This window comes from Centropristis striata, chromosome 4 (genome assembly GCF_030273125.1).
Source record: "Centropristis striata isolate RG_2023a ecotype Rhode Island chromosome 4, C.striata_1.0, whole genome shotgun sequence".
Lineage (NCBI taxonomy): Eukaryota > Metazoa > Chordata > Actinopteri > Perciformes > Serranidae > Centropristis > Centropristis striata.
The window spans coordinates 40,142,565-40,169,828 of NC_081520.1; the positions used below are offsets into that span (position 1 = coordinate 40,142,565).

Consider the following 27,264-nt stretch of genomic DNA (forward strand, 5'->3'; position numbering starts at 1 on the left):
TTTCAAAATCAATATGGTGTTAAAAATGTTATAATGAGTGCAACTAAAACTATTAATAAACTATTAATTATAATTTAATTGTTTGTTAATGGCAAAGTAACTATAAACTTATAATAATATACCATCTATTAGCCATTTATAAATTATTTAGTTAGTTAATCATTAATAAACTATATATTTACCATTCTAAATGGTCTATATAGGGTTTATAAATGATGATTAAACATTAACAAACTATCTGTTTACCATTTATAAATGATGGTTATTGTAAAGTGTTACCCATTTTAACACCATATTAAGTATATTAATGCTTTTTGAAATGATTCATATAACTTTAAGAAATTGTTTTTTTAAGATTAAATATGTATAGTGTTACCGACTTTTCTTAAGCTTTTTCCTTAAGAATTAATTACAGAAAAACCTTTATATATTGGTGAATGAGGCCCATTCTTTTTGCACCCTTTTCCACTGATTCATCATTTATGCTCCTTGTGTTTGTGTTGAAAATGACCCCAGAGAAGAGCAAAACAATCATTTCTCACTACATCACAACATCACTGACAACCGAACAGGCAAAAAACTGCAACAAAATAAAATGAATGAGTCCGTTTTTTTCAGTTTGTTGTATTCATACATGATTCTGTGAGACGTCAAAAGTTAATTTATTTCTTCTTTACATCTTCTTTTAAGACGTTTCATTCTGATCTCACCTCAGCCACACAATCCAGTCTGTTGAGCTCGATATCTGCCACTGTGAGAGTGGAATATGGAGCTTCATTGATGACTGATGAGTTCAACGGCGTCTCCCTTATTTGGTCGTGACGTCCATCATCAGTTCAGGAAGGCACATATTACTTTCAGAGTGCTCTCCAGTGATTAGGTGAGATTTTTATGTCCGGCTGTTTTGGGTGACAGGCACTTGAACACCTTTCTGTCCTGTTGCTACACAATCAGTAGAGAAAGAGGAAGTTAGTCACATTAAGATTAAAGAGATAGTTTGGATTTTTTTTTTTTAACCCTTTAGCAGGCAAAGAACTATATTTGGTAACTTCAGGTAATATTTTGAGAAAAAAGTTGCAAATTTACTAGATTAAAGTGGCAAATCTACAAGAAAAATAGTCGCAGATTTAGGAGATTTAAAGTGGCAAATCTGCACGAAAAAAGTCGCAGATTTACGAGAAAAAAGCAACTTTTTTCTCACAGATTCACCACTTTAACCCTTAATAGGACACTCATTGAAATACTTGCAAATTCCAAATTTTAACCTAGAGAATATTGGAGGATATTACTTACTGCAAGAATGTGTAAAAAAAACATATGAAAATAATATTTTAAGAAAAAAGTTTACGAGATTAAAGTGGCAAATCTACAAGAAAAAAAGTTGCAGATTTGTGAGATTTAAAGTGGCAAATCTGCGCGAAAAAAGTCGCAGATTTACGTGAAAAAAGTGGGGAAAAAACTACTTTTTTATCCCAGATTCACCACTTTAAATCTCATAAATCTGTGCATTTTTTTCTCATAGATTTGCCACTTTAATCTTGTAAACTTTTTTCTCAAAATATTGTTTTCGTATGTTGTTTTTTTACACATTCTGGCAGTATGTAATATCCTCCAATATTCTCTAGGGTTGAAATTTGGAATTTGCAAGTATTTCAATGAGTGTCCTATTAAGGGTTAAAGTGGTGAATCTGGGAGAAAAAAATTGCTTTTTTCCCACTTTTTTCTCGTAAATCTGCGACTTTTTTCCCGCAGATTTGCCACTTTAAATCTCTTAAATCTGCGACTTTTTTTCTTGTAGATTTGCCACTTTAATCTAGTAAATTTGCAACTTTTTTCTCGAAACATTACCTGAAGTTACCAAATATAGTTCTTTGCCTGATAAAGGGTTAAGCGGGATTGAATTAGGTATCTTTGAGTACCTTTAAAAGCGCAATATAATCAAATGTATTATTAATAAACTTACCCAATCTGTACTTCTCTTTAGCTTCAGCTCTCTCTTTGGCATCAAAGTACCAGACTGTGATGGCATAGCTGTTGAACAAAAGGACAAAGAGTTCTTAATAAGAAAAGGACAAAGAGCTGATCTATTTTGTCGGTACAAAATGTAGTGTGTAGTGTAAAGCCCTTTGGATAAAAGCGCTATATAAGTGCACTCCATTTTACTATTTAACTCTGATGAAAATAATCAAAATTTGTAGTTTAAGAAGTCAACTTGGCTTATTAAGTTTAGTTTTGCCAAGAAAAAGTTCATAAAATGGCTGTGATATAAGAAATCAAGTCCCTAAAATGCCCTAAAAAAATTAGCAGTTTAATTTATCTTTAAGTGTTGTATGTGTTAAACCAGCTATTCTCAACCTTGGGGTCCCGACCCCAATTGGGGTCGCGAGATGATTTCTGGGGGTCGCCAAATCATTTTGGAAGTCAGCTCTGTCTCCACTGTGTTAAAGTGTTTATGTGTTTTAGTCTTTTTGGTCATTTAATGTCTTTTTTTGGTCATTTTGTGTCTTTTTTGGTCATTTTGTGTCTTTTTTTGATCATTTTGTGTCTTTTTTTATCATTTTGTGTCTTTTTTTGTCATTTTGTGTCTTTTTTTGTCATTTTGTGTCTTTTTTGGTCATTTTGTGTCTTTTTTTGATCATTTTGTGGTCAATTTGTGTCTTTTTTTGGGCCATTTTGTGTCTTTTTTGGTCAATTTGTGTCTTTTTGTGGTCATTTTTGGTCATTTTGTGGTCAATTTGAGTCCTTTTTTGCTTAATTTTATGTATTTTTTTGGCAATTTTGTTTTTTTTCTGACAAATCCCAAAGTAGCACAGACAGGGAGATGTTTTAGTTGTTCTCTGCTTCATTATTCGTCCAAAATTCGTCGTATCAACTGAGTTTGTATGATCTGAACTGTGCGTGTGGGATTCAGTGAGCGGGGGTCGCGGACAACATGCATGTTAAATTGGGGGTCGCGACTCAAAAAGGTTGAGAACTACTGTGTTAAACAACTAAATACCCTTGAAAAACTAGATCAAAATGACAAAAGTGGTCTTTCTAGAGCATGTATTGTCCCAGCTAGAGACAAGAGACGACAAAAAATGCCTTTTATGACAGTGAACAGCGGATTTCCGGGCAGCAGAGGGTTAATTTCTACAGTTTGTCGTCTCTCTGGTGGGGCCGTGTTGTTTATTCCTGTCTCTCATGTCTGTGCCTCTCCAGCACGAGTCCTGCAATCGAACCTTCCTCCCGTCTCCCTCCCGCCGACTCCCTCAGGAAACACATACTTCCTGCCCCGGGCTCCTCCTCGCCCCCCAGCAGCCCGATGGAGAGGAGACGAGTGAGGAGCGGAGCAGGAGAGTATCAAGTTCAAGAACCCAAATCTGTCTAATCTTGTCTTGCCAATATCATTTCATACGAGAAATAGATAGATAGATTACTTTATTCATCCCCGAAGGGAAATTTAGTTGTCACAGCAGTCCCGTATTCAAGTACAATAAAATACAATAGAATAAAATACTGAGGTAGCATGAATAAAAACAACAATAGAAAAAAACACAGAATACAACAAGGACACTTAAGAAGTTAAAAAAAAGCAGATCAGTTGGTAGGTTGGCAAGATGATGGTAATTATAATTATACTGATGATATGATGGCAACAATGCTATAGTGACTAGAAGGTATATAATTGTAATAATAGTACAGTATATAATATATAATATAATATGTAATAATAAATAGTAATATAAAATAAAAATAATTATAAACAAAATAATATGATATATCATATATAAATATATAATAATAGTAATAGTAATAATAATAATAAATAAGGCTGGTATAATAATAATAATAGTATATTACAGTATATAGTAATAAGTCACTTTTGTCCAAATCTGAAATATTTTTATCCTGGTTCAACCATATAAAGCACTATTACACTTGATTTTTTAACTGATTTAGATTTTAGATTCATGTTAAAAACAAGGCTCCCTAACATAGAAGAGAGGAAAAAGGGGTTTGTGCAAAAAAAAAAACAATAAATCTGCATCCGTTTATGTGTGTGTGTGTGTGTGTGTGTGTGTGTGTGTGTGCTTTGTGCTTTGACCTGCTGGGCTTGTTTAGTAAGAATCATAATAAATCTACTTTTGTTTTCAGTGCAATCTGTGTTAAATACTTGATAAACTCCTATAATTAACATGCTGTTATAATAGTGTATATTTATTACAGCAGTAGTTCTCAACCTTTTTGCCTCTCGACCCCCAATTTAACATTCATGTTGTCCGCGACCCCTGCTCATTGAACACAATCTCACATGCACGACTAAAAAAGACACAAAATGACCAAAAAAGACACAAAATGACCAAAAAAAGGCACAAATTGACTACAAAATGATATAAAAAAAGACACAAAATGACCCAAAAAAGACACAAATTGACCCAAAAAGACACAAAATAACCAAATAAGACACAAATTGACCACAAAATCATTCAAAAAAAGACACAAAATAACCAAAAAAGACACAAATTGACCACAAAATCATAAAAAAAGACACAAAATGACCGGAAAAAGACACAAATTGAGCAAAAAAGGCACAAAATGACCAAAAAGACTAAAACACATGAACACTTTAACACAGTGGAGACAGAGCTGACTTCCAAAATGATTTGGCGACCCCCAGAAATCATCTCGTGACCCCAATTGGGGTCCCGACCCCAAGGTTGAGAACAGCTGTGTTACAGTACAGAGTGTGCTATTATATGCTAAATATACACAACTGGCAGTATTGGAAGTGTGCCTGCTCTCTTTCCATATAATATGAAATCACAGCATTACTTTTGAAGGATTTGTGTGAGCGTGTTGTATATAATAAAGAGCTACTGACCGAGTGGAGTAGGCTGGTTTGACTTCGTGAGGGTTCCTGCGGTCAGACCAGAAGATGAGCAGCCGGTCAAACAGAGGTTCGATGCTGGCGACCACATTTTTGCCTTCAGGGTAGATCTGCAGCAAGCCTCCTTGTTTCTACAAACACACACACACAGACACACAACTCTGTCACACTTCAGCCATGTGATGCTCCTCATTTACTCTGAACACAGACGGTAATAAAAGAGAAGAAGTGAATGTAGCCACCCGTTGGGTTGTGGACTCTTTGTGTTTTGAAGCAGGTTGCTGTGGTTGTTGTGTGTCAATACCAAGGTAGCTACGCCATAAAGCATGCTCTGCTCTATCGCCTGTTTTACTCTAAATGGGGCCACAATTTACAAAATAAACATCATGCTGTATTGAGAAAGACTTGAAACTGGTTGTTGGAGCAAATATGGGTGGTACTGATATCTACGTGTATAAATAATGGACGTAGTCACTGTGATGTCACCCATTGGTTTGTAGGTTCAGCGCTACACGCGTCACCATCTTTTTCTCGAAAACAGGAAGCAGACCATATTTGGACTGTGGAGGGGGAGAGGGATCTGATCACTGACTACAGCCTCTCTACACCTCAACCTGACTGAGAGAAGCTGCTGCTAATTCATGTTAGCATTAACTGCAGCATTATTCATTTTGGCTAGCAAAAAACAAAAACAAAATGTACCTTTCCGTACCTAAGAAAAATGAACAGCGACTCCTTGGAGTGTCTGTTAGTATAAATGAAAACAAGGAAAATACTAAAAACATTAAAATAATAAAATAAAATAGAATAAAATAGTAATAAAAACTCAATCCAAAACAGAGTTAGAGATAAAAAAGACAAATAAAAGGGTAAAAAAAGGATGGGTTAAATGCAGAGGCTGAATTTCCCCATTGTGGGATTAATAAAGTAATCTTCTTCTTCTTCTTCTTCTAAATCACTTTTCAGACCCAGACGCTACCTCCACTTCTTTTATATAGTCTATGACTCTGAAATGTCCTTATGTTTCTAAAATGTATTTTTATTATATATCTTCTAAATTGAACAAATATTCATCTTGTGACTGTACCTTGACATCCCAGTTCTTGTTGAGATAATAGATACATGTGATGCAGCGTCCGTCACCATTGGGGTTGTCAACATGGCGGACGTACCCTGCCCCGTTGCCTGGGTAACAAGCAACCATCGCCTGAACAGAAAACAGAAAAAAACAGGATTGTTAGATACATTTGTGTCCACTTTAAACATAATAAAACACTTGATGCGGCATTGTAGTTTGGACACATGCTCGTTGAAGAATAAAAAAAGAATAAAAAAATGCGATAAGCTTTTTTATAGCCATATTAAAGGCAGCATGTTTAATCATGCTCAAATGACCAGAACAGACTTATAATAAAATAATTACGATCACAACAATGTGGTCTCACATTTGAATTAATCTGAAACACAGTTTCAATATAATGCAACAAAGTTATGCACAAGCTTCCACTTTTAAGAGCAAAGAGGATGATGACAGGCTCAGGATCAGAGGCAGAAAGCACATAAGTTGGAAAATGTTATAATATTTTGAGCCGCGTTGAACAAAAATTGCAGCAAGTTTAAATGAGCGTGGAGCTAAACAACCTCGTCATCATAACACAGGCTGGAAAAATGGAAGAAGAGAACTTCTTCTACGCTTCATTTGAAGATGAAGTGCATTTTGAATAGCCTGCATTTATTTATTAATTAATATTACAGTTCTTGATTTTACATTTTGCAAAGGAAATGTTTATTTACACGTCTTTATTGTGGGGGGAAAAAAATGTAATTGTGTAATTATCAGACCGCCATTACATTTTTCATCTCTAGCAGCAGCTCGCACACCACTTTTTCCACCTTTTTCCACTTTTCCCACCTTTTCTCCAGGTGGAATATTTGCATGCTTAATACAAAATCCCATTATGTATTCATTTGTAAAACACACACAATCACGCGAGGGGAAAGGAGCACATAAATGTGTCAGAGTTCAGCTGTTGTTCCCAGCTCCAGAATGGTCTGCAGATAGAGTATCCAGGTTCAAACAATGGTCTCACGCTGGTATTTCCCCTGCTTGACGCACGTGTTGGAGGCTGTGAAGGAGGAGAGCGATGCGGTCTCTGGGGACTCGGAGGAAACCAAGACCTGCGTAAGAGCTCCTCAGTCAATGTGCATTCCAGACCACGACGGGACCATTGATGCTGCTCTAGACCAGCTATTCTCAACCTTGGGGTCGGGACCCCAATTGGAGTCGCGAGATAATTTCTTGGGGTCGCCAAATCATTTTGGAAATCAGCTCTGTCTCCACTGTGTTAAAGTGTTCATGTGTTAATGTGATTTAGTCTTAATGTCTTTTTTTGGTAATTTTGTGGTCAATTTGTGTCTTTTTTGGTCATTTTGATAATTTTGTGGTCAATTTGTGTCTTTTTTGGTCATTTTGTGTCTTTTTTGGTCATTTTGTGTCTTTTTTGATCATTTTGTGTCTTTTTTGGTCATTTTGTGGTCAATTTGTGTCTTTTTTGGTCATTTTGTTTCCTTTTTTTGGTCATTTTGTGTCTTTTTTTGGTCATTTTGTTTCCTTTTTTTGGTCATTTTGTGTCTTTTTTGATCATTTTGTGTCTTTTTTCATCATTTTGTGGTCAATGTGTGACTTTTTTGGTCATTTTGTGGTCAATTTGTGTCTTTTTTGGTCATTTTGTTTCCTTTTTTGGTCATTTTGTGTCTTTTTTTGGTCATTTTGTGTCTTTTTTGATCATTTTGTGGTCAATTTGTGTCTTATTTCGTCATTTTGTTTCTTTTTTGGGTGATCTTAACTGTGCTGAGTAAACTGAGTAAAACTGTGCTGAGGTTATCATCATCAGCTCATGTTTCAGGCCGGACTTCTGTAAATAGCTACAGAGTGTCTCCAGTGGCTGTAAGGCTCAGTGTTTCCCTGCTCTGCTGGGACAGAAAAGGAAACGTCTGCAGCTGATTCACTGACAAACAGAAAGGAAGATCCTCAGTGATGATAGTTGGCGGCGTGTAGAGTAATAATGTGTGTTTTATCTCTCCGGGCTCACTCCAAAGGAAGATGCTGTCACTGAACTGACTTATATTGTTCTGCATGGGAAGCAAAAGTTACAATATCAGGAGTCACTGCATCACTTCAGATCTGTTCTGGGACACTATCATTCATGACTAACAGGTTCTGCACTGCTGCAGTATTGATTTAACTGGCCTGACACCATCATTTAAGCTCTGGTGCTACAGTGTCTCAACCCCGAGGAGATCAGACGGCACTCACATAGATTTGTAGAACCTGGTCTCACAGGAATCCTTGAAATAGCCACGGATTCGCTTAACTCAAAATCCGTGGAATAGCCACAGAATCACTCAAATTTCCGTGAAACTGACACGGATTTCACTACAATGCAAGTTAATGACAGTCATATCCCGTGGCTATTCCATGGATATTTTTTCCTATTGGTTTGTTCCAAGTCACGTGACTTTCAAGGTCCCGGCGTTCAGAACAAAAAACATGGCGGACAGTTCTCTCATTTTTAGTGAAAAAATCTATATTTTGACTTAGTTTCTGCATAAAAATGGATTTTGATCACATTTCTAGCGAGAAATATATGTTTTATTTTCTAAATATTCACTCAGTGAATGTACATAATCACTTTGTATGTTGGAATAGCCACGGGATATGACTGTCATTAACTTGCATTGTAGCGAAATCCGTGTCAGTTTCACGGAAATTTGAGTGATTCCGTGGCTATTCCACAGATTTTGAGTTAAGCAGTTTGTGTCTTTTTTGATCATTTTGTGTCTTTTTTGATCATTTTGTGGTCAATTTGTGTCTTTTTTGGTCATTTTGTGGTCAATTTGTGTCTTTTTTGGTCATTTTGTTTCCTTTTATTGGTCATTTTGTGTCTTTATTTAGTCATTTTGTGTCTTTTCTGGTTATTTTGTGTCTTTTTTGGTCATTTTGTGTCTTTTTTGATAATTTTGTGTCTTTTTTGATCATTTTGTGGTCAATTTGTGTCTTTTTTGGTCATTTTGTGTCGGGATATGACTGTCATTAACTTGCATTGTAGCGAAATCCGTGTCAGTTTCACGGAAATTTGAGTGATTCCGTGGCTATTCCACGGATTTTGAGTTAAGCAAATCCGTGGCTATTCCACGGAATCCTGTGAGACCAGGTTGGATTTGTAAAACAAACGCACCTGTGCTTGATTTATTTGTGAAAGTAAAATTAAAGGTGACTTTTTGTGCAAGAGGGCTTCAGTCAGAGAGCAGCCGGCCCTCCCTCCTCTACTCGCAGTGTTCTCGTCCTCATTCACAGCCAAGTGAGTCTGCTCGTGTTGTTTGTGACTCTGTTCAGCTCTCATTACTGAGCAGCGCTTGCAGTCAGAGCTCATTAACCTCCGGACCTTTAGCTCCGACGCTCAGGCTGACAAACACGTCTGCTGCGTCAAAACGAACATATCAAATGCACGCAAGGAAAATATGTGTTGATGATGATCATCAGAAACATTAACCCATAAAGCCAAGTGTATCATATTTGATACACAAGTTTTTGAAACTGAAATCATTAGTGTGATCTTTTTTTCCCTGAAAAACCTTCTTTTCTTCATGTGTTGAAGAAGAAAAAAGAGCAGCAAATTGAACAAAAATACCAGATGTAGCAAAAAAACGATATGCAGGTTCCACTGGTGGATCAGTCATTGCTGCGAGAAAACTTCATATCAGCAGATGTATGATTTTGTGTTATATGGAAAAAATATATATTGCATGTTTGAGGAGAATGATAAAAGGAAGTCAAAGTCTTAATAGGTTGAAAATGTTTGATTTTATATGTTTTTTTTAGTAAAACAAACTGTGAGCAACACTGTGAGCACAAAAAGACCTGATGTATCAAATATGATACAAATTAGAATTCATATATGCCTATTGATATTGGATTTTTTTTAAATTTACTTATTTGTCAGCAGGTTCATCAAACACTTTTTTCATGGTTCAGGCTTTATAGGGTTAAAGTAATCTGAATGTGATCTGGAGTTTATGCATGACGTGTATTTTAAATGATGATGGTTTTAAAACTGTAGGAGAAAAACTGTGAAATGCTTTTAATTTTGGCAAACATTTATCATGTAGGCTCTTTATTTCTCTGTGTGTCCATGCAGTGGCGGTTCTAGACCAATTTTACTGTGGGGGCCAAGCAGGGGCCAGTGTTTAATCAGAGGGCCACATTGAAAATCGTCAAAAATTATATCTAAGCATTCAAAACCTTTATTTTAGCTAAAAGTCTCATATTTGGAAGAACTACATTGACTGAAGTAATGAGACTCACCAACATTAACAGTTATTTTTGTAAGAAAATTTCTTACATTTCTCATTTTGGTGCACAATTACTTTTTATTTTATTTTGAAAGTGCAGTACAGTGAGAATGATCTTTATATTTAGCTTTTATTGCACAATTAAACTATTATACAATGTACACATTCTGGGTTCCTTTTGTGTACAATCAGATATTGTTTGAACAAAAAATAGGTAAGAATTGTTCCGTCGTTGATCGTTATAAATTGATCATTTCATTATTAATTTGACACGGGCCACAGCAGGGGCCAAGGGCTTCTTCACAGGGGCAGTGGCCCCTGGAGGCCCCTGTGTAGAACCACCACTGTGTCCATGTGAGATCTTGTTGTTGTTTTTAATACTATAGCATATTTTAGTTCTTAAAGTTTGTAACCACTACAGGGTTTCTACACATTTTCAAAGTCAAATTAAAGCACCTTTCAAGCCTTTTCAAGGTACATTTTCCAGCGTTTCCAGCCCCTTACAGACAAAGTTAATCACATATCTATATACAGTATCTACATTTAGCAGCCACTTTATTAGGTACACCTGCACACTCATCTGCCCTAGCGTCTAGTTTTATGATGCTTACATTGTTTAGTTTTTTACACTCTGGTAAAGGTTTTAATGAATTATATGTTTTAATGAATTATATGTTCATCATTAAGGTCATAGTTAGTGGTTATGTTGTACTTTATCTAAAAAGTGAAACTCAGTCAGAGTGATTTATTATGAAAGCAATGATGCAATTTCAAGCAGTTTCAAACAGTATTAAAAATTCAAGAACTTTTGAAATCTCGAAAAATTGTTTTTTTCAAGGATTTCCAGCACCCATACGAATCCTTTTAGTATTAAGAGTGACTTGTTTGTATCTTGCGCATGCAAAATAGGATCGCACATGCATCTACATATGTGCACAAATATCAATATACAGTGTTCATGCAACACTTTTTATAAATTCCTCGCCACATGCAAGGATTTATTTTCTCTATACACATATGAGGGTGTATAGTGGAATGTTTTAAGTCTCGTCTCAAGACCCATTTTTATTCCTTGGCTTTTTAACACTGCGTGAGTTTTGTGGTCCTCTGTGTCTTTTATTTATTTTAATACTTTTAACTACGTCTTATATTTTATTTTACTATGTTTATCTGTTTGATTGTATTGTTTTATTTATGGCATCACTTTAGATTTATACACTTATTATTTACTGCTGATTGGTATATGGAATTGTTTGTTTTATTGTTGATTTTATGTACAGCACTTTGGAGACGTTTGTGTTGTTTAAATGTGCTATACAAATAAAGGGGGATTGGATTGGATTGGGAGGGTGAAAGTGATTTTTTTGGGTGTGCATGTGGAAGTGTGTTTTCCCAGTACAGTCTTGATACAGATCTAACAACTGTAATTCACCATGATTATCATTTAATATGCCACAGCAGACAGTCTGCAGCATACACACAGAAACATACACAGTGTCTATATCAGAACTTGCACAAAACACATATAATTCAAGTGGAGGGTTATGATATTTATTCTAAACTAGCCCTAGGCATTAAAAACAAATCAGATATTCAGACCAATTGAAACATCTGCAAGGCTTCAATCCACACACACACACACACACACACACACACACACGTTTAGTCATAGCTTGACACAGCACGTCTCGATCCAATCTGCTGTTTCTGCCCTCCTCTCTCCTCCGTCTCTGCCAAAGATCTGTGCCCACTGTGAGTTAAAGACTAATTGGCACCATTGGCCTGTCTGCCAGCCACCACCATTAATGGCCTAATGGCTTCGGTGGGTAGATACCTGGGCTGTCAAGGTGACGGCCTTGCAGGCGGAACATGCTGTCTCCGTCAAGAACAAAAATAAACTCTTAACAGTGCACGCATATTCTGATAAGAGGAGTGATGGTGGAGAGAGAGGGGGGAGGAGGGGGAGGGGACAGATAAGCTGGAACAAACACCGCGAGTACTGGAGAAAGAGTGAGGAGGGGGTATCAGGGGTTAAATCAGAAGCAGGGATGTCGCTGCATGATCATAAACACTGAAGAGAATTTTGGTAACAAAAATGCAGGTTTTTTTTCTCTCAACACCAATTTCAATTAGGGCTGGGCGATATGGCCCTAAAAGAATATCACGGACTGACCACTTTCTAATTTACGTGTTTATACATTTATATGCAGTGTATGGTTGGTTTTGTATTTATTCTCCCCCATCTGTACTCTTATTTATATTATGTATTATTTTATTATTTATTTTAATTTACTTATGTAGTATCGTGTCATTTGTTTTGTTTTTGTTTTTGTTTTTTTAATTTAATTTAATTTAATTTAATTTTTATTTTTTTTATTGGGTATTTAAGTTTCCTTCTTTTGTTTGTGATTTATAATTACAATTTGTGTTTTACATGGTTTGGGGCATATGTTCGGAGTCCCAGTAGTTATATGTATGTGTTATGTCTGAAAATAAATAAAGGTAGTGTTGGAAAAAAAAAAAAAAAAAAAAGAATATCACGATATTGCAGGCTATTTTTGAGATAACGATATTCTTGACGATATTAGGAAATACTTAAAAAGATATAGAAAATATGGTTTTTTTTTAGCCTGTATAAATAAATACAAATAAAATGTAGTGTGAAGTGCAAATCTCAACAGTTGCCAAATACAAAAAAATGTACTCTTGACTCTTGAGTATGAGCAAATAATAAAAATAACCATTTAGGGGTTCCGGGGGCATATTTTAATGACATTTTGTAAAGGAGAATAAAGGTTCTTGTATGTTTTATTTAAGGCATCTTATTTTGACAGTCTTCTTGTAAATTCTGGCTGACTGGTGACAGACACTCAACCTAACACCACTACATCAAGAAGTAGGAACGTTGCCAATATCATGATATGCATTTTTTTTAACCATAAAAAAACTATACCGATATTATCGTGAACGATACGATATGGCACACTCAAATGTAGGGCATCTGTGGCTATCTAATCTAATCTCTTTTTTTCCCAGCATTTAAAATCTCCATACCACACTGTGTGATCATTTATGCAAGGTAAGGATTGTTGTGCTGCTAAATAATAAGCTGGTAGATTGAAATTGTAATGTACACTATTGTTGCATGTGCAATAAGTAGAGATGATAAGAGAATCCTTGTCAACAACCAGTATGTCATTTCTGCAGCTCAGGATCAATCAAAACAATAACCCATGGCGTTACTGTATGCAGTAACTGCTGGGATGATCCACTTGTCGTGGCAGAACATTGTGGTAAGATGGATCCAAATTGAAATATTATATCAATAAACTGGGTCTCTAGTGGATTACTGTGTTGCAAAATGTCATGCAATTACTGAAAAATGATGCTGTGTGGCTGAAGAAATACTGTGTCACTGTTACTGAGAATGATTCTGTGATAGTCGACAACTGGCATATCATCTGGAGTTTCTTAATGTGTAAAATGAAAATTCAAAGAGATGGGGGACTTATTATACCATATAGTTAGATTTCTACGGACATATCATTATAATTTTGTCATACTTTATTTACTTCCATATGTAACCTACATGCTCTTCTACCTGACCTCCTGTGCCAGGCTCAGTGCAGCTCTGGAGCTGGTGGAGACTCACTCAAAGTCCACCTTACAACAGTTTATTGCTCTCTTTTGAACATACTAACAAGTGTTACATAATGTTCTTTGATTAAAACGAGAGGAAAACAAATGAACATAATTATGTCAGAATAAAGAACTACAAAAAATAAAACTTCCTTCTAGCAAACTCTGTTTCTTAGCAAACTCATGCAAACTGTGAATTGACACACTGCAAAAAAAGCCAACTTGTATTTTTTTGCCTAAAACAGTGATTTAAGTTGGTAAAACTTGGAAATATAAATTATTGACATTTAGGGCAATAATGTAAGCATGTTAGCACAACAAAGGAAGCCAGTTGTCTGCTCAAAAACAAGTTGGTGAGTTGTTGTTACTTATATCTTTAAGTTGGGGTTCAAAACAAGGGACAATAGTTCTGATAACTCTTATTTCTTTGTTGTGAAATGCGGGAAAGCCACCTTTCCGAGTTATATACGGGAATTTTATTCTGAGCTGTGTTGTGCAGTGTTGTACGTCGTTTGTTGGAGAAGGCAACCTACACATTTTCAACATTTAAACACAAACAGGTTTTCGGTCATTAGCGAAAGCTAGCGGCTAACTGATGCTAGCGGCTAACTGATGCTAGCTGCGCTGCTTGTTACAGCTACAAGAGTAGCCATTAGCGTATCGATGCTAACTAAAAATTGTTATCGCAACAATTTACAGTTGAGTTGACAAAAATCTGAATTCAGAGTTGAGCAAACTCCAAAAACAAAACTTAAAATATTTAGTTTAATTGTCCAACTAAAAAAATTTTATTGAAGTTTGTTGCCTTGAAATTTTGAGTTCACCCAACTTTTCTTTTTTTGCAGTGCAGGCTAAAAAAAGTCTGTTCTGGAAAACAAATGAACATAATTATGTCCGAATAAAAACTACAAAAAATAAAAATTCCTTCTAGCAAACTCTATTTCTTTGCAAACTCATGCAAACGGTGAATTGACACACTGCAAAAAAAACCTGTTCTCTCAGTCCTCTCAGCCTCACAGAGAGACAACCCTGAGCCTTTATCAGAAACACATGTGAGTGTGTATTGGGAGTGGGCCAGGGTCTTGCTCAAGGACACTTCAGCGTGACAGATGTTTGCCATCTCCGGGGTTAAAACCACTCGACTCTCTGACTGTCAAGTAGCTCCGCCATCTTGTTTAATTTCCGAATGCTGATCTCACAAACAGTCTAGATGACACGCGATGCAAATCAGCTATTATTAATAGTTTCTATCAGATTGGATTGGAGATGAGTGAAGCAGATATGCATGTGGGTGAATTAAACTGAATTATGATGAACTGCTCTGTCACTATGAGCTCATATATTAGCTGTACTCTCTGCTTCAATCATGGCATGTTATTCACCCCTAACTTCCTGCTTCTATAGGCTGGATAATGGTTTCTGAGGACATTATGACCTTGGATACAAGTATGTGCCACTCTCACACTTAACATCTACTCACATCTGCTAATGTAACCAGGCTCTTAACAGATTTATGGATTTACTGCAACATAAAACAGCAAAACTGGACTGGTTTCAACCTATAGAGAAAACTCATCTGTGTATTTTAAAGATTTCTATTATAAGAGGGTTTGACTAAAACCTTATCTATCACAAGTTAAGGCTGAGTCATATCAACACAGAGTGTTTCTGTAATGCCTATATGTTAGTTGTGCACCGTTACCGCCCTTTTTTCTGGTTTTAAGACAGTCAGCATTGAAGAACTTACTGCTATCTGTAGCTTTAATGAGGAAAAGATGGCGGAATTAGAAGCATAATCAAATGGTGAACTTTCACCTAGTTTCGAAATTATGCTTTTTTATGTGAACATAAAAGAAAAAAAATGGGGAAATGTGCTCAACCCTTATGAGTCAATCCGGCTGCATTATGAATGAGTCACCTCTAAACGTTAGGATGAAGAAATGCAGTGTTTCTGTGGGTGTAACCAAACTAATTCTAACCCGAGGTGTTGCAACTAGCAACTACTTTCAGTTTTGATTTATCTGATTTTTTGTATACATCTGACTCAATCATTCGATTAATTACACAGTTGCCCATAATTTTATTATGGGCAAATAACTAGATTAAAGTGGCAAATCTACAAGAAAAAAAGTTGCAGATTTAAGAGATTTAAAGTGGCAAATCTGCGCGAACAAAGTTGCGGATTTCCGAGAAAAAAGTGGGGAAAAAGCAGCTTTTTTACCCCAGGTTCAACACTTTAAATCTCATAAATCTGCGCATTTTTTTCTGGTAGATTTGCCACTGTAATCTCGCCCATAATTTTATTATGGGCAACTTTTTTATTTATTCCTGACAGATAAAGTGTATATCTTCTCCAAAGTGTATTAATCAATCTCTTCCAAACATATCACAATGAAAGTGAAACCACAATTAACAGGATTGTGTCTGAAAACAACATTATTCCAACTTTATGGCAACTGTGTATGTATCTGTAAAATGTAATTCAAAAGTGAAAATGTTTATTATTAAGTTAAGTTAAATTACATATTTAAAGAAGAAGAAAGCAGTAAGACAGAAAAAAAATCACAAAACTTATGACTTAAGGCTTCAAAACACCAACTGAACTACTTAATTCACCAAATTCATTGTAATATTGATTGACATGAATATCCCACAATGCCATGTGCAATTAAAATTGAGACACTATTACCATCTTAAAAAAAGCTGATTTAAAACATCACAAACTGTTCTGACATCAGCTGTAACCCTTTATCAGGCAAAGAACTATATTTGGTAACTTCAGGTAATATTAATAAATAAATAAATATTTTGAGAAAAAAGTTTCAAATTTACTAGATTAAAGTGGCAAATCTACACGAAAAAAAGTTGCAGATTTAAGAGATTTAAAGTGGAAAATCTGCGCGAAAAAAGTTGCGTATTTCTGAGAAAAAAGTGGGGAAAAAGCAGCTTTTTCCCCCCAGATTCACCACTTTAAATCTCATAAATCTGCGCATTTTTTTCTCGTAGATTTGCCACTTTAATCTCGTAAATATTTTCTCAAAATATTATTTTCGTATGTTTGTTTTTTTTACACATTCTAGCAGTATGTAATATCCTCCAATATTCTCTAGGGGTTGAAATTTGGAATTTTCAAGTATTTCAATGAGTGTCCTAATAAGGGTTAAAGTGGTGAATCTGGGAGAAAAAAGTTGCTTTTTCCCACTTTTTTCTCGTAAATCTGCGACTTTTTTCACACAGATTTGCCACTTTAATCTAGTAAATTTGCAACTTTTTTCTCGAAATATTACCTGAAGTAACCAAATATAGTTCTTTGCCTGATAAAGGGTTAACTTTGTTGTTTCATTTCTGTATTTCTGTATAATTTTCTCGGTGTGTGCCTTCAACATGGTTTTGTAGTTTTTTTTAATTTTATTAATACATTTTTTTATTTTGTCACTCATGTTAAAATGATGCTATATAAACAACAAAAGTACTAAGTTGCCACTACATGCATCCATTTAATGAATAAATACATCACATCATCATGTCTGTCCGGATCATTTCTTTAAGTTTAAATCAGTTTCGATGGGGAAAAAAAAAAAAAATTCTTGTAGATTTGCCACTTTAATCTAGTAAATTTGCAACTTTTTTCTCAAAATATTACCTGAAGTTACCAAATATAGTTCTTCGCCTGATAAAGGGTTAACTTTGTCGTTTCATTTCTGTATTTATGTAAAACAGCAGCAGTCCAAAATCGTAGGCTGGTACTGCACTGTACACACAAATCATGTCATTACAGCATCTCGGAAAAGAAAATATTATCCGGAAATGTTTATAATAAGGTCTTGATTTGTCTGAGGATAAATTCAAACCAAAATGGAAAATGCATCTGTCCGCCTATTTATCCATAATCCATCCATCCAAACAGGCTAGCTAACCGCCTGCAGCTGCATCGGTGTATGACCTCAAGTTCCTGTCTGCATGGTGGCACCGCTGAGCTCTAGAGGGGCATGTGAGGACATGGCGCTGCAGCAGACATTCTCATTATAGCGAGGCTTCTGCTGCATCGCTCCTTCTCACTATTTCAGCGCTATCCTCCCACTCCTTGCTCCCTATCCCCCCGCTCCTTCCACTCTCACTCCCAGCCTCTCCCCTCCCCCACCGTGTGTCTCATTCCCAGCCAGAACCGAGTTTCTCTTCCACAGAACACAAGACTTTCCCATCTTAACTCGTCACAATTTCAACTGATCTCCCCGTTAACACGTTAATCCTCCCTGCTGTATGTCTCACAGGCAGCTCTGCTGACTAACGCCAGTCGGGGAACAGAGATATTACCCGCTGCTGCTGCTGCTGCTGAGGCATTATTTTGGGCATTGCCAGCCCCGCTCCTTCTCTGTACATCACACACAAAGCTGAGCTCTACTTTGTATGGGCCTGTTACCACGGTAACAGCTAGGAAATATTTTGTCCAAGTGGTGAACATTGGGGTTTGATAAAAGGAAAAGAAGCTGCAAAGTAAAAGGACAAGGGGAAAGGAAAAGGAGATCATAATAAAAGACGTAAAAATAAATTAAAAAATGACGGAGGACGGAAAAGACGCAGTGACCTTCTATCTGGATGTCCTCTTCCCTGTTCCTCCTCTTTTCCTATCACTTCCTTTTTTTCTCTCTCCTGCACAGTCCATCATTGCCTCCATCACTACTTAACACTTGGCTACAGGAACACCCAGCCAGGACATTTTGTACTTTACAGCGTTTAACTTCTTTTTTTTACTGTACGAAGAGCAAAGAGCGATCTGGCTAGGGAACATGTGGTGTTTGGCAATTTTTTTTCTAAGAAACAGTCAGTTAGTCAGAGCTGCGCCAAATAAGAGAAAATTATTAACTTATGGAGCAATAGATAAACACAACATTACATCCTGCTCAGCCTCTGGGAGGTAAAAACAGACATATAGACACACAAAATGTGTGCAACCCCAAACTAATCTCATCTTGCTCTAAAATCCTGCTCCTTTCCAATAAACTCTTACTTTTGAGTGTTTTTATGCCCATATACAGTCAAAGAAAGACGCCTTGTAGTACAACTTCTACTCACTTCATTAAAGAATGCACTGATGAAAAGCATAACTGCAATGAGATAAATCAAATAAAGATGCCTCTTCTTCAGAACAGGCAGGTGAATGGAGGCTTTGATGTGTTGCTGATTTCTCCGGTTAAATCCACTTCAGCCATGAAAGGACGCTGCAGCTCTAAGTGTCATGAGATAAAAGGGGTTTTTTTTATATCTATTAAGTGAGACAGTGTTTGTGTGCAGTAGAATGCATGGCAGCATGCAGAAGAATTTTGCACTCTAACCTGCAGATTGGGACAATCTTGAAAAATGAGACCTGTTAGCTTACACCAGGGGTGTCAAACTCTGGCCCGCGGGCCAAATTTGGCCCGCAGTGTAATTTTATTTGGCCTGTGAGGCAATACCAAATTATTACTATTGTACTATAAAAGCTGACCCGCCGGTATTATACGGCGCATTTACTGCTAACATTAGATTTATTATTGTTATTTTATTTTTAAATGTATTAACCTGTTGAAAAACTTTATTTTGATATTTAAATCAGAAGGATGCAAATAGAAAAGAGGCATACAAATTTTATTTAATTTGTATTTAATAAATTAATGACATTGATGTGTTTTTTATTTGAAATTTGATTTTGCATGTCTGCACTATTTAATTATATATTGTATGTTTATAAGCGTTGCTGGTTCCATATTTAATGTTAAAGCAAAACATGTTTGGTATATATTAAAAGGTTTATTTGTTCAATGTTGGCCCGCGATTTTATTCAAGTTTTAAATTTTGGCCCATTGTGTATTTGAGTTTGACGCCCCTGGCTTACATGTTTGAATACAGTCTCATTACTTTCTTGTTTCACTGTCATTTTGTCACAGACCAGGCACAGCTTTGACCTGAAAGCAGCTCAGTCAGCAAGTATTGAGAGAGAAAGCTGCTGGTGTCATGAAGGAGCCAACAACTGCTGTTTCACACAAGCTGGAGCTGATGTACATGACTCGGTGTGCACAGGGGGCAAGGTGCTGTACGTGGTGATGTCTGGGTCTGTTATACTGTAAATCTGGAGGGGCCTGTTCAAACACTGATAACCTGTTGGGTAACAGTCTAGACTGGCATGTAATGGTTAACTTGCAGCTGATAGGGTAAGAGACCATGACACTAAATCCAGAAAATATGGATATATTATATATACACTACTGGTCAAAAGTTTTAGAACACCCCAATTTTTCCAGTTTTTTATTGAAATTCAAGCAGTTCAAGTCAAATGAACAGCTTGAAAGGGTCCAAAGGTAAGTGTTGAACTGCCAGAGGTAAATAAAAAAAGGTAAGCTTAACCAAAACTGAAAAATAATGTACATTTCCGAATTATACAAGTAGGCCTTTTTCAGGGAACAAGAAATGGGTTAACAATTTAACTCTATGGAGTCTTGGGCTGTTTTGTCCATTTTTGAATTCTTTTCATGTCTTTGTAAGTCATTTTGTGTCTTTTTTTTAGTCATTTTGTGTCTTTTTTGGTCATTTTGTGTCTTTTTTGGTCATTCTGTGTCTTTTTTTTTGTCATTTTGTGTCTTTTGGTGTCTTTTTTTGTCATTTTGTGTCTTTTTATGGTCATTTTGTGTCTTTTTTTAGTCCTTTAGTCCAACATAAAATGTGATTTTGAATCTTTTTTTTACTCTCAAAACACTATCATGCTCAATAAAGAATTTTAAACGTTGCAAATGTGCATTAATTTCAGAGTACACTGAGACATTAAACTGCATCATTTTCAATTAAATTCTGGAAAAGTTGGTGTGTTCTAAAACTTTTGACCAGTAGTGTATATTATATAAAAAATCTTTCCTGCCACATGCCATCACACTGTACAATAACAAATAGTCTGGTTCATTACATACCATCGTTATGCACTTTATGTGTTTTTTTTTTTTTATGCACACTGTTCATTGCACCTTATTTGTTTCATGGCACCAACATTTTATACTGCAAATTCATATTTATTCCGCACTGGAATTCTACTCCTTAATTCATACTCCTTCTTTAGACACTTTATTTTTTATTGTATTTTTATATTTTATTGCTTGAAGTATGCCTAGGTTGTTCTTTTTATTTAATTGTGTTGTTATTGTCTCTGTGTGTAATGCTGCTTCTACACTGTCATTTCCCAGCTTGGGATAAATAAAGTCTATCTATCTATTTATCTAAACCAGCAGGACATATCGACAGGCCGACTCTAATGATTTTCCATGTTACAAGGGGGACAAAATAGCAAAGACTGGAGACTATACAAACAGATTCAGGATGGAGAATAAACCAGAGTGAACCAGTCAGAACAGTTCACTGACATTACCTGTGTCAGATAACACAGGAATGACAGGAAAAGGGGGGAGGGGGTTCCAGACCACACAATGTCCACAGCTGTGTGCAGGACAAGCTTATCAAAGTGCTTACACTCAAAACCATGTTAACGATAATACAGCATTTACTTTTGATAGTATTACGGGTATTTAAGTTATGTTTAAGTTAGTTTAAAAATGATCGACAATCAGATTTTTAACCCTCGGCTGCACAAATAAAACTGTACCTGCACTGTGTGCCAGTTGTTAATTAAAAATATATATTTTGTGTGCCTCGGATGTCCATGTTATCGAGTATATATATATTTTTTTTTTTTCTACGAACACTGTTTTCCTTAAGTTTGTGCAAGACTTAGGTGCACCCACGCATTTGGAAGGTGGTTAGGGGTTTGTGGTTTCCTCCCCCCAAAAAATGTAATGGCTTTTTAATTAAAATTGTGCAATTTCACATTATTTTGTACAATTATTGGTACCACATCTGCACTGGTGGACTCAGGATGTTTATGAGGCAGGGGTTAAAATAATAAAAAGCACATGTATGCTGTGGTATACTAGCACACAAAAAGGGCACTTTATCACTTTTTGTCCAAAGATAAAAGGGAGAAACTTTTAATTACAACAGGAGAATCCAAAATCCCCCATCCCCCAAACCATCAGTGTTTATCTGAATACAAAGAGTTTAAATAGCTAGAGCAAATATTAAACAAAACAACACCCAAAACGCTTAAGGACAAAAGCCCTCAGAGGATGAACTACTTAAGATCTGGAGTTTACTTTAATTATTAATTTGGCTTCGGTGGGGCCGAAAACAGCTTGTGTGCTGCACTTAAGCATTTATAATAAGAAGAAAAAGCCTGTACTAGTATTGCATCGAAGTTTAAAATTCTGGTACTGCGTCAAACCTTAGTGCAGAACAGGAAAAACCACTGCCTGTCAGGTCATCTTTGGACAAAAACGAAGAGGAATTAAAAGAGTTACAGGCTCTTTTGTTATTTCAGAACAATATTAAAGTAGTGTGCTGTGGTAACTGCGTATAGAAACTGAAAAATATGAATGGAATAAAGAAGCTGAGGCATGCACTATAGTCCTGCAGTGGCGGTTCTATACAGGGGCCTCCAGGGGCCTCTGCCCCTGCTGTGGCCCCTGTGTCAAATTAATAATAAAATGATCAATTTATAACGATGAACAACGGAACAATTCTTACCTATTTTTAGTTCAAACAATATCTCATTGTACACAAAATGAACCCAGAATGTGTACATTGTATAATAGTTTATTGTGCAATAAAAGCTTTCAAAATAAAAGAAAGTGATTGTGCACAAAAATGACAAATGTCATTGTCGTACAAAAATAACTTATTGTTGGTAAGTCTCATTGTTTCAATCAATGTATTTGTATCTTTCCAAATATATTTAAATGACATTTTTAAATAAGCTAAAATAAAGGTTTTGAATGCTTAAATATAATTTTTGCCATTTTTTAATGTGCCCCTCTGACTAAACACTGGCCCCTCATTGGCCCCCACAGTAAAACTGGTCTAGGACCGCCACTGTTCACGTCATGATGAATAAGGTGCAACAGTAGGCGGGTTTTTTTTTGGTCTGCTTTGTTTTTACTGCACTTTCAAAATAAAAAAGTGATTGTGCACAAAAATGTCATTGTCATGCAAAAAAACCCTGTTATTGTTGGTGAGTCTCATTATTTAAATCAATGTATTTGTATCTTCCAAATATACTTAAATGAGATAAAATAAAGATTTTGAATGCTTAAATATCATCTTTGCCATTTTTTAATGTGCAAATGTGCCCCTCTGATTAAACACTGGCCCCTCCTTGGCCCCCACAGTAAAACTGGTCTAGAACCGCCACTGGGGCCACTTAAAGTGAGGGTGCGGCCCGTATGCGGTCCTCGGGCCTCCAGTTTCCCATCCCTGATATAGGCTACATTATCGGGGAAATATCGATATAGGCTTGAACAAGCGTCAATTAAAAAAATATAAATACACTTAAGAAAATCACATGTGGTTCAAATGTAACAAAACATAGTAAAACTGGTCTAGAACCGCCACTGGGGCCACTTAAAGTGAGGGTGCGGCCCGTATGCGGTCCTCGGGCTTCCAGTTGCCCATCCCTGATATAGGCTACATTATCGGGGAAATATCGATATAGGCTTGAACAAGCGTCAATTAAAAAAATATAAATACACTTAAGAAAATCACATGTGGTTCAAATGTAACAAAACATAGTAAAACTGGTCTAGAACCACCACTGGGGCCACTGAAAGTGAGGGTGCGGCCCGTATGCGGTCCTCGGGCCTCCAGTTTCCCATCCCTGATATAGGCTACATTATCGGGGAAATATCGATATAGGCTTGAACAAGCGTCAATTAAAAAAATATAAATACACTTAAGAAAATCACATGTGGTTCAAATGTAACAGAATGAACATAGTAAAACTGGTCTAGAACCGCCACTGTAGTCCTGCTAAAACAAAGAGAAAAAAGCATATTGGCGCCATGTCTGCATGGGTGAAAGTGGTGATAGTAAAAAGTTGTCTTCAAAGGCAGGGATATAGTGATGGAAGATGAGATACAGAGGGGTTTTTTTCTGCTGCGGTATCAAGGTAGGGACGGGGCAAACTTAGGCACAACGCCAGTTTAAGGGGAAGGATCTGCCCGCAGCCCCCCTTATCTAGCTCACGTGCTAGAAACACAGCAGGGCTCATCTCCACATCCTACCAAACGCTCAGCTCACTCTCCCACTGTGGTGTGAGTGTGTGTGTGTGTGTGTGTGTGTGTGTGTGTGTGTTTGCCTGCCTGCATGTTGGCTTAGAGCAGAGCAGACATGACACAACCAACCATGACGTCATCAGACCGACTGGCTTGTTTGCAGCCTGTGTTTTCTCTGGCATCTAGAAATAAAAACATGACCCCACCCTGATCCTGGCCTCACCTTAGTGCGTCCATTGATGATGCAGTCCCCCAGCTGTCCATTGGCAGCGCTGTACATGATGGCCTCATCAATGTGAGCCATCAGGGCCCCGATGCTCTCGCACCCGGGCTCCCGTCCCTCCACCCAGGCGATCTGGTCGCCCCGGATGCTCCGAGAGGGAATGTTCTTCTGGCTGACCAGCTGCCCTCCCCGGAACTTCCCACTGCGGTTTAGGACCTCCACCTCCTCCAGGACCCTGTCGCCCAGCGCAGGACTCAGGAAGTTGTCCTTCACGCAGATGCCGTAGTACTTCATGCAGGGGACGACGTACTGCTGCGCTATGTGCTCTGCTGACCAGCCGGGCGCCGCAGGAGGCGGTGGGGTCGGGATGCAGTTAGCCTCAACAGGGGAGGTCTGGCTGGGTGCAGCTGGCGGGCCCGAGGAGGCCACTTTATGTCTGCTGTGCTGGTTAGTATGAGGGGTGAAGGGAGACTGGGGGGGCACACAGTCCACATGATTGATAGTTATTTGGTTGCTATGGGAACTGTTGCTGCAGTTGAACGGGGCGGCTGCTCGGGCCACTCTGGGGGCCTCTGAAGATTTGGGAGCAACACAAATGTTGCTGCTCAACACTTGTGCAGCAACACTTCCATCCGACAACCGTCTCCGCTTAAAGTCAGAGTCCCCCGGAGTGCAAACTGGGTCCACGGGACTCCCTGACCCCGGTGACCCTGATGTGGTGGTTAGACCACTGACAGTCCCTGACCCGGTGTCCCGGTTCTCTCCACCTCTCCGTTTCTGTTGCTGCACCTGTCTGGCTTTAAGGTCTCCATTGATCCTCCTCATCAGTAAAGGGCACTTCTCATGAGCTGTCCGGTCCCCTTTCTCCGGCAGACAGGCTCTGCTGGTGAGGGGGTACGTGGGGCCGTCTGTCACCTCCGCCGCCCTCTTCATGTGTGCCGGGTAACCGTTTGGTGTGTGAGCCAAAACGCCTGCATGGCTCCCCTCCACGGTGGCGGACGGAGACACCACGCCGCCGTTGTAGAGCGGCACGCCGGTTTTGGACTGCATCGTCGGGGTTGTGATCGCGGGGGAGTCGGTCTGGGAGGCCAGACCCGCCAGTAACTCCGCAGCCGTGGGACTCTCGGCCGGCGCGGCGCAGAAGCCGTTCAGCCCCATGTCCGCCCGGTGCGCGCTGGGGATCTCTGCGGCTCCAAACACGAGCTGCTGGCCGCTCGTCCTCCTCTCCTGCGAGGCTAAAACAGCGACGGATCTGCGGGAGGAGCTTGGGTTTAAAAGGTCCGCGTGTCCCAAGCTCTCCATTTCAACTCGTCATCTGCTGGATGCGCACGTAGCTCACGTCCTCGCTTCATTTTCTAGCTGAGCCGCTAATTTCTCTGGATGGAGAGGATCTGCCACAGCCGCGAGAAGTTTCATATCCAAGTCCTCTTCTTCTACCCGCTTTTATCTCCCCACTTACTCTCATTTAATGATCCTTAGTTGCCTTCTTGTTTGTATCCGTCTTATAAACATCTTGAGGCTGTGCTGGATCTCTGTGGAGAGTAAAATGATACACTTTAGGCCTATTAATAGCACAGTGCGGACCACTTGTCACAGTGAGCTGAAGTAAATAAGTGTACAGTATTTATGGCGCAGTATTTATATAGACACACTGAAAGTAGGGCAAAGAGCACAATTAAGTGCATGTCATGCACTTAATGCATGTCAAAAAAAAAAAGAAAATGCTTAAGAATAGAGGCTAACAAAAACTCACTTTCCTGGCAGTCATTTACACTGAAATAAGACTTAAATTAAAAAATGGTTAACAAGTATAACATTTATTCTGCAAAAACAGGCTTTTACACTGAGAGTTGGTGTTCGGCTTCATTCAAGGACTTATATTTCGTCTATTGATTACTAACTTAGCAGCCTTGCAATCGGGTCCCCTGTTAAAAAAATAGAGCGTTCATACACACAATGATTCATTCATTTGAAACACACACATTTCAGAGTGTAAATGCAGCTGTAATGTGAGAATAAAGCATGTAAATCTCCCTCCGTGGAGCCGCTGCTTACCTACGGCAGCCGACAGCGATGCAAATCCTCAGCGAGCGTACGTGACAGGCTGAGAGTACGCATGTTATTTCCGGGAGTGTCTTGCCCGTTTGTGAGTTCCATCCAATTTTCTGCTCAGTTATAAATAAAATCCAGCGGGTGACGGCGACCAACGCCGGTGTGACATATTAAACTAAGCCGAGGGACGGAGGGAGATGCTGGAGGGACACCAGGTCCTCTCAATCACAGGGAAAGTGCGTTTAGTCAGCGAGAGCCCCCACTTTCTCTCTGACTCCCCCACTCCTCCTCCTCCTCCTCCCACCTCCCTCTCTCTCTCTCTCTCTCTCTCTCTCTCTCACTCTCTCTCTCTCATGTCATTTACAGTCCATGTGACCTCATGTTGTCTCGACCGACCTTCAAATGAACTGACAGAAACCATTTTTTTCTTTTTCTTTTAATTATTGCAACAATAAAGACAATTAAGATCGTGCAATTAAAGATACCATGGCATTGCACTGTAAAAAAGATTTTTTTAAAATAGCTATTCAATAAAATTGAGGCAACAGATTGCATGCAATATTATTTATTAAATCTAACTAGGTTACAAGTTGAGTTAATAACTTAACAGGAAGTGCCTGTCACTTAAAAACTGACTAATTATATTTTTTTCTTTTGAAAAATTATTGCAACAATAAAGACAACTAAGATCGTGCAATTAAAGATACCATGGTATTGCACTGTAAAAAAAAAAAGAAGAAAAAGAACAATAGCTACTCAATAAAATTGAGGCAACAGATTGCACGCAATATTATTTATTAAATCTAACTAGGTTACAAGTTGAGTTAATAACAACTTAACAGGAAGTGCCTGTCACTTAAAAACTGACTAATTATATTTTTTTCTTTTGAAAAATGATTGCAACAATAAAGACAACTAAGATCGTGCAATTAAAGATACCATGGCATTGCACTGTAAAAAAGAAGAAAAAGAACAATAGCTACTCAATAAAATTGAGGCAACAG

General features: G+C 37.8%; 1 protein-coding gene across 1 annotated transcript; it reads right to left on the reverse strand.

Moving 5' to 3' along the window:
* Nucleotides 1-235: 235 nt before the first annotated feature.
* Nucleotides 236-26,552, reverse strand: egln2 (egl-9 family hypoxia-inducible factor 2). Its single transcript, XM_059330643.1, has 6 exons — nucleotides 26,264-26,552; nucleotides 24,209-25,740; nucleotides 5,958-6,077; nucleotides 4,865-5,001; nucleotides 1,964-2,031; nucleotides 236-942 (listed from the first exon to the last, which is right to left on the reverse strand). Exons 2-6 carry the CDS (start codon nucleotides 25,508-25,510, stop codon nucleotides 890-892), a joined length of 1,680 nt encoding a protein of 559 aa, XP_059186626.1. The 5' UTR covers nucleotides 25,511-25,740; nucleotides 26,264-26,552; the 3' UTR covers nucleotides 236-889.
* Nucleotides 26,553-27,264: the final 712 nt, after the last annotated feature.

Coding starts and splice junctions, on each gene's coding strand:
- egln2 (XM_059330643.1), bottom strand. CDS start 25,510: ATGGAGAGCTTGGGACACGCGGACCTTTTAAACCCAAGCTCCTCCCGC. Junction 2,032..4,864: donor AAACCAGCCTACTCCACTCG/GTCAGTAGCTCT, acceptor TTTGTTCAACAG/CTATGCCATCACAGTCTGGT. Junction 943..1,963: donor TAAAGAGAAGTACAGATTGG/GTAAGTTTATTA, acceptor CTGATTGTGTAG/CAACAGGACAGAAAGGTGTT.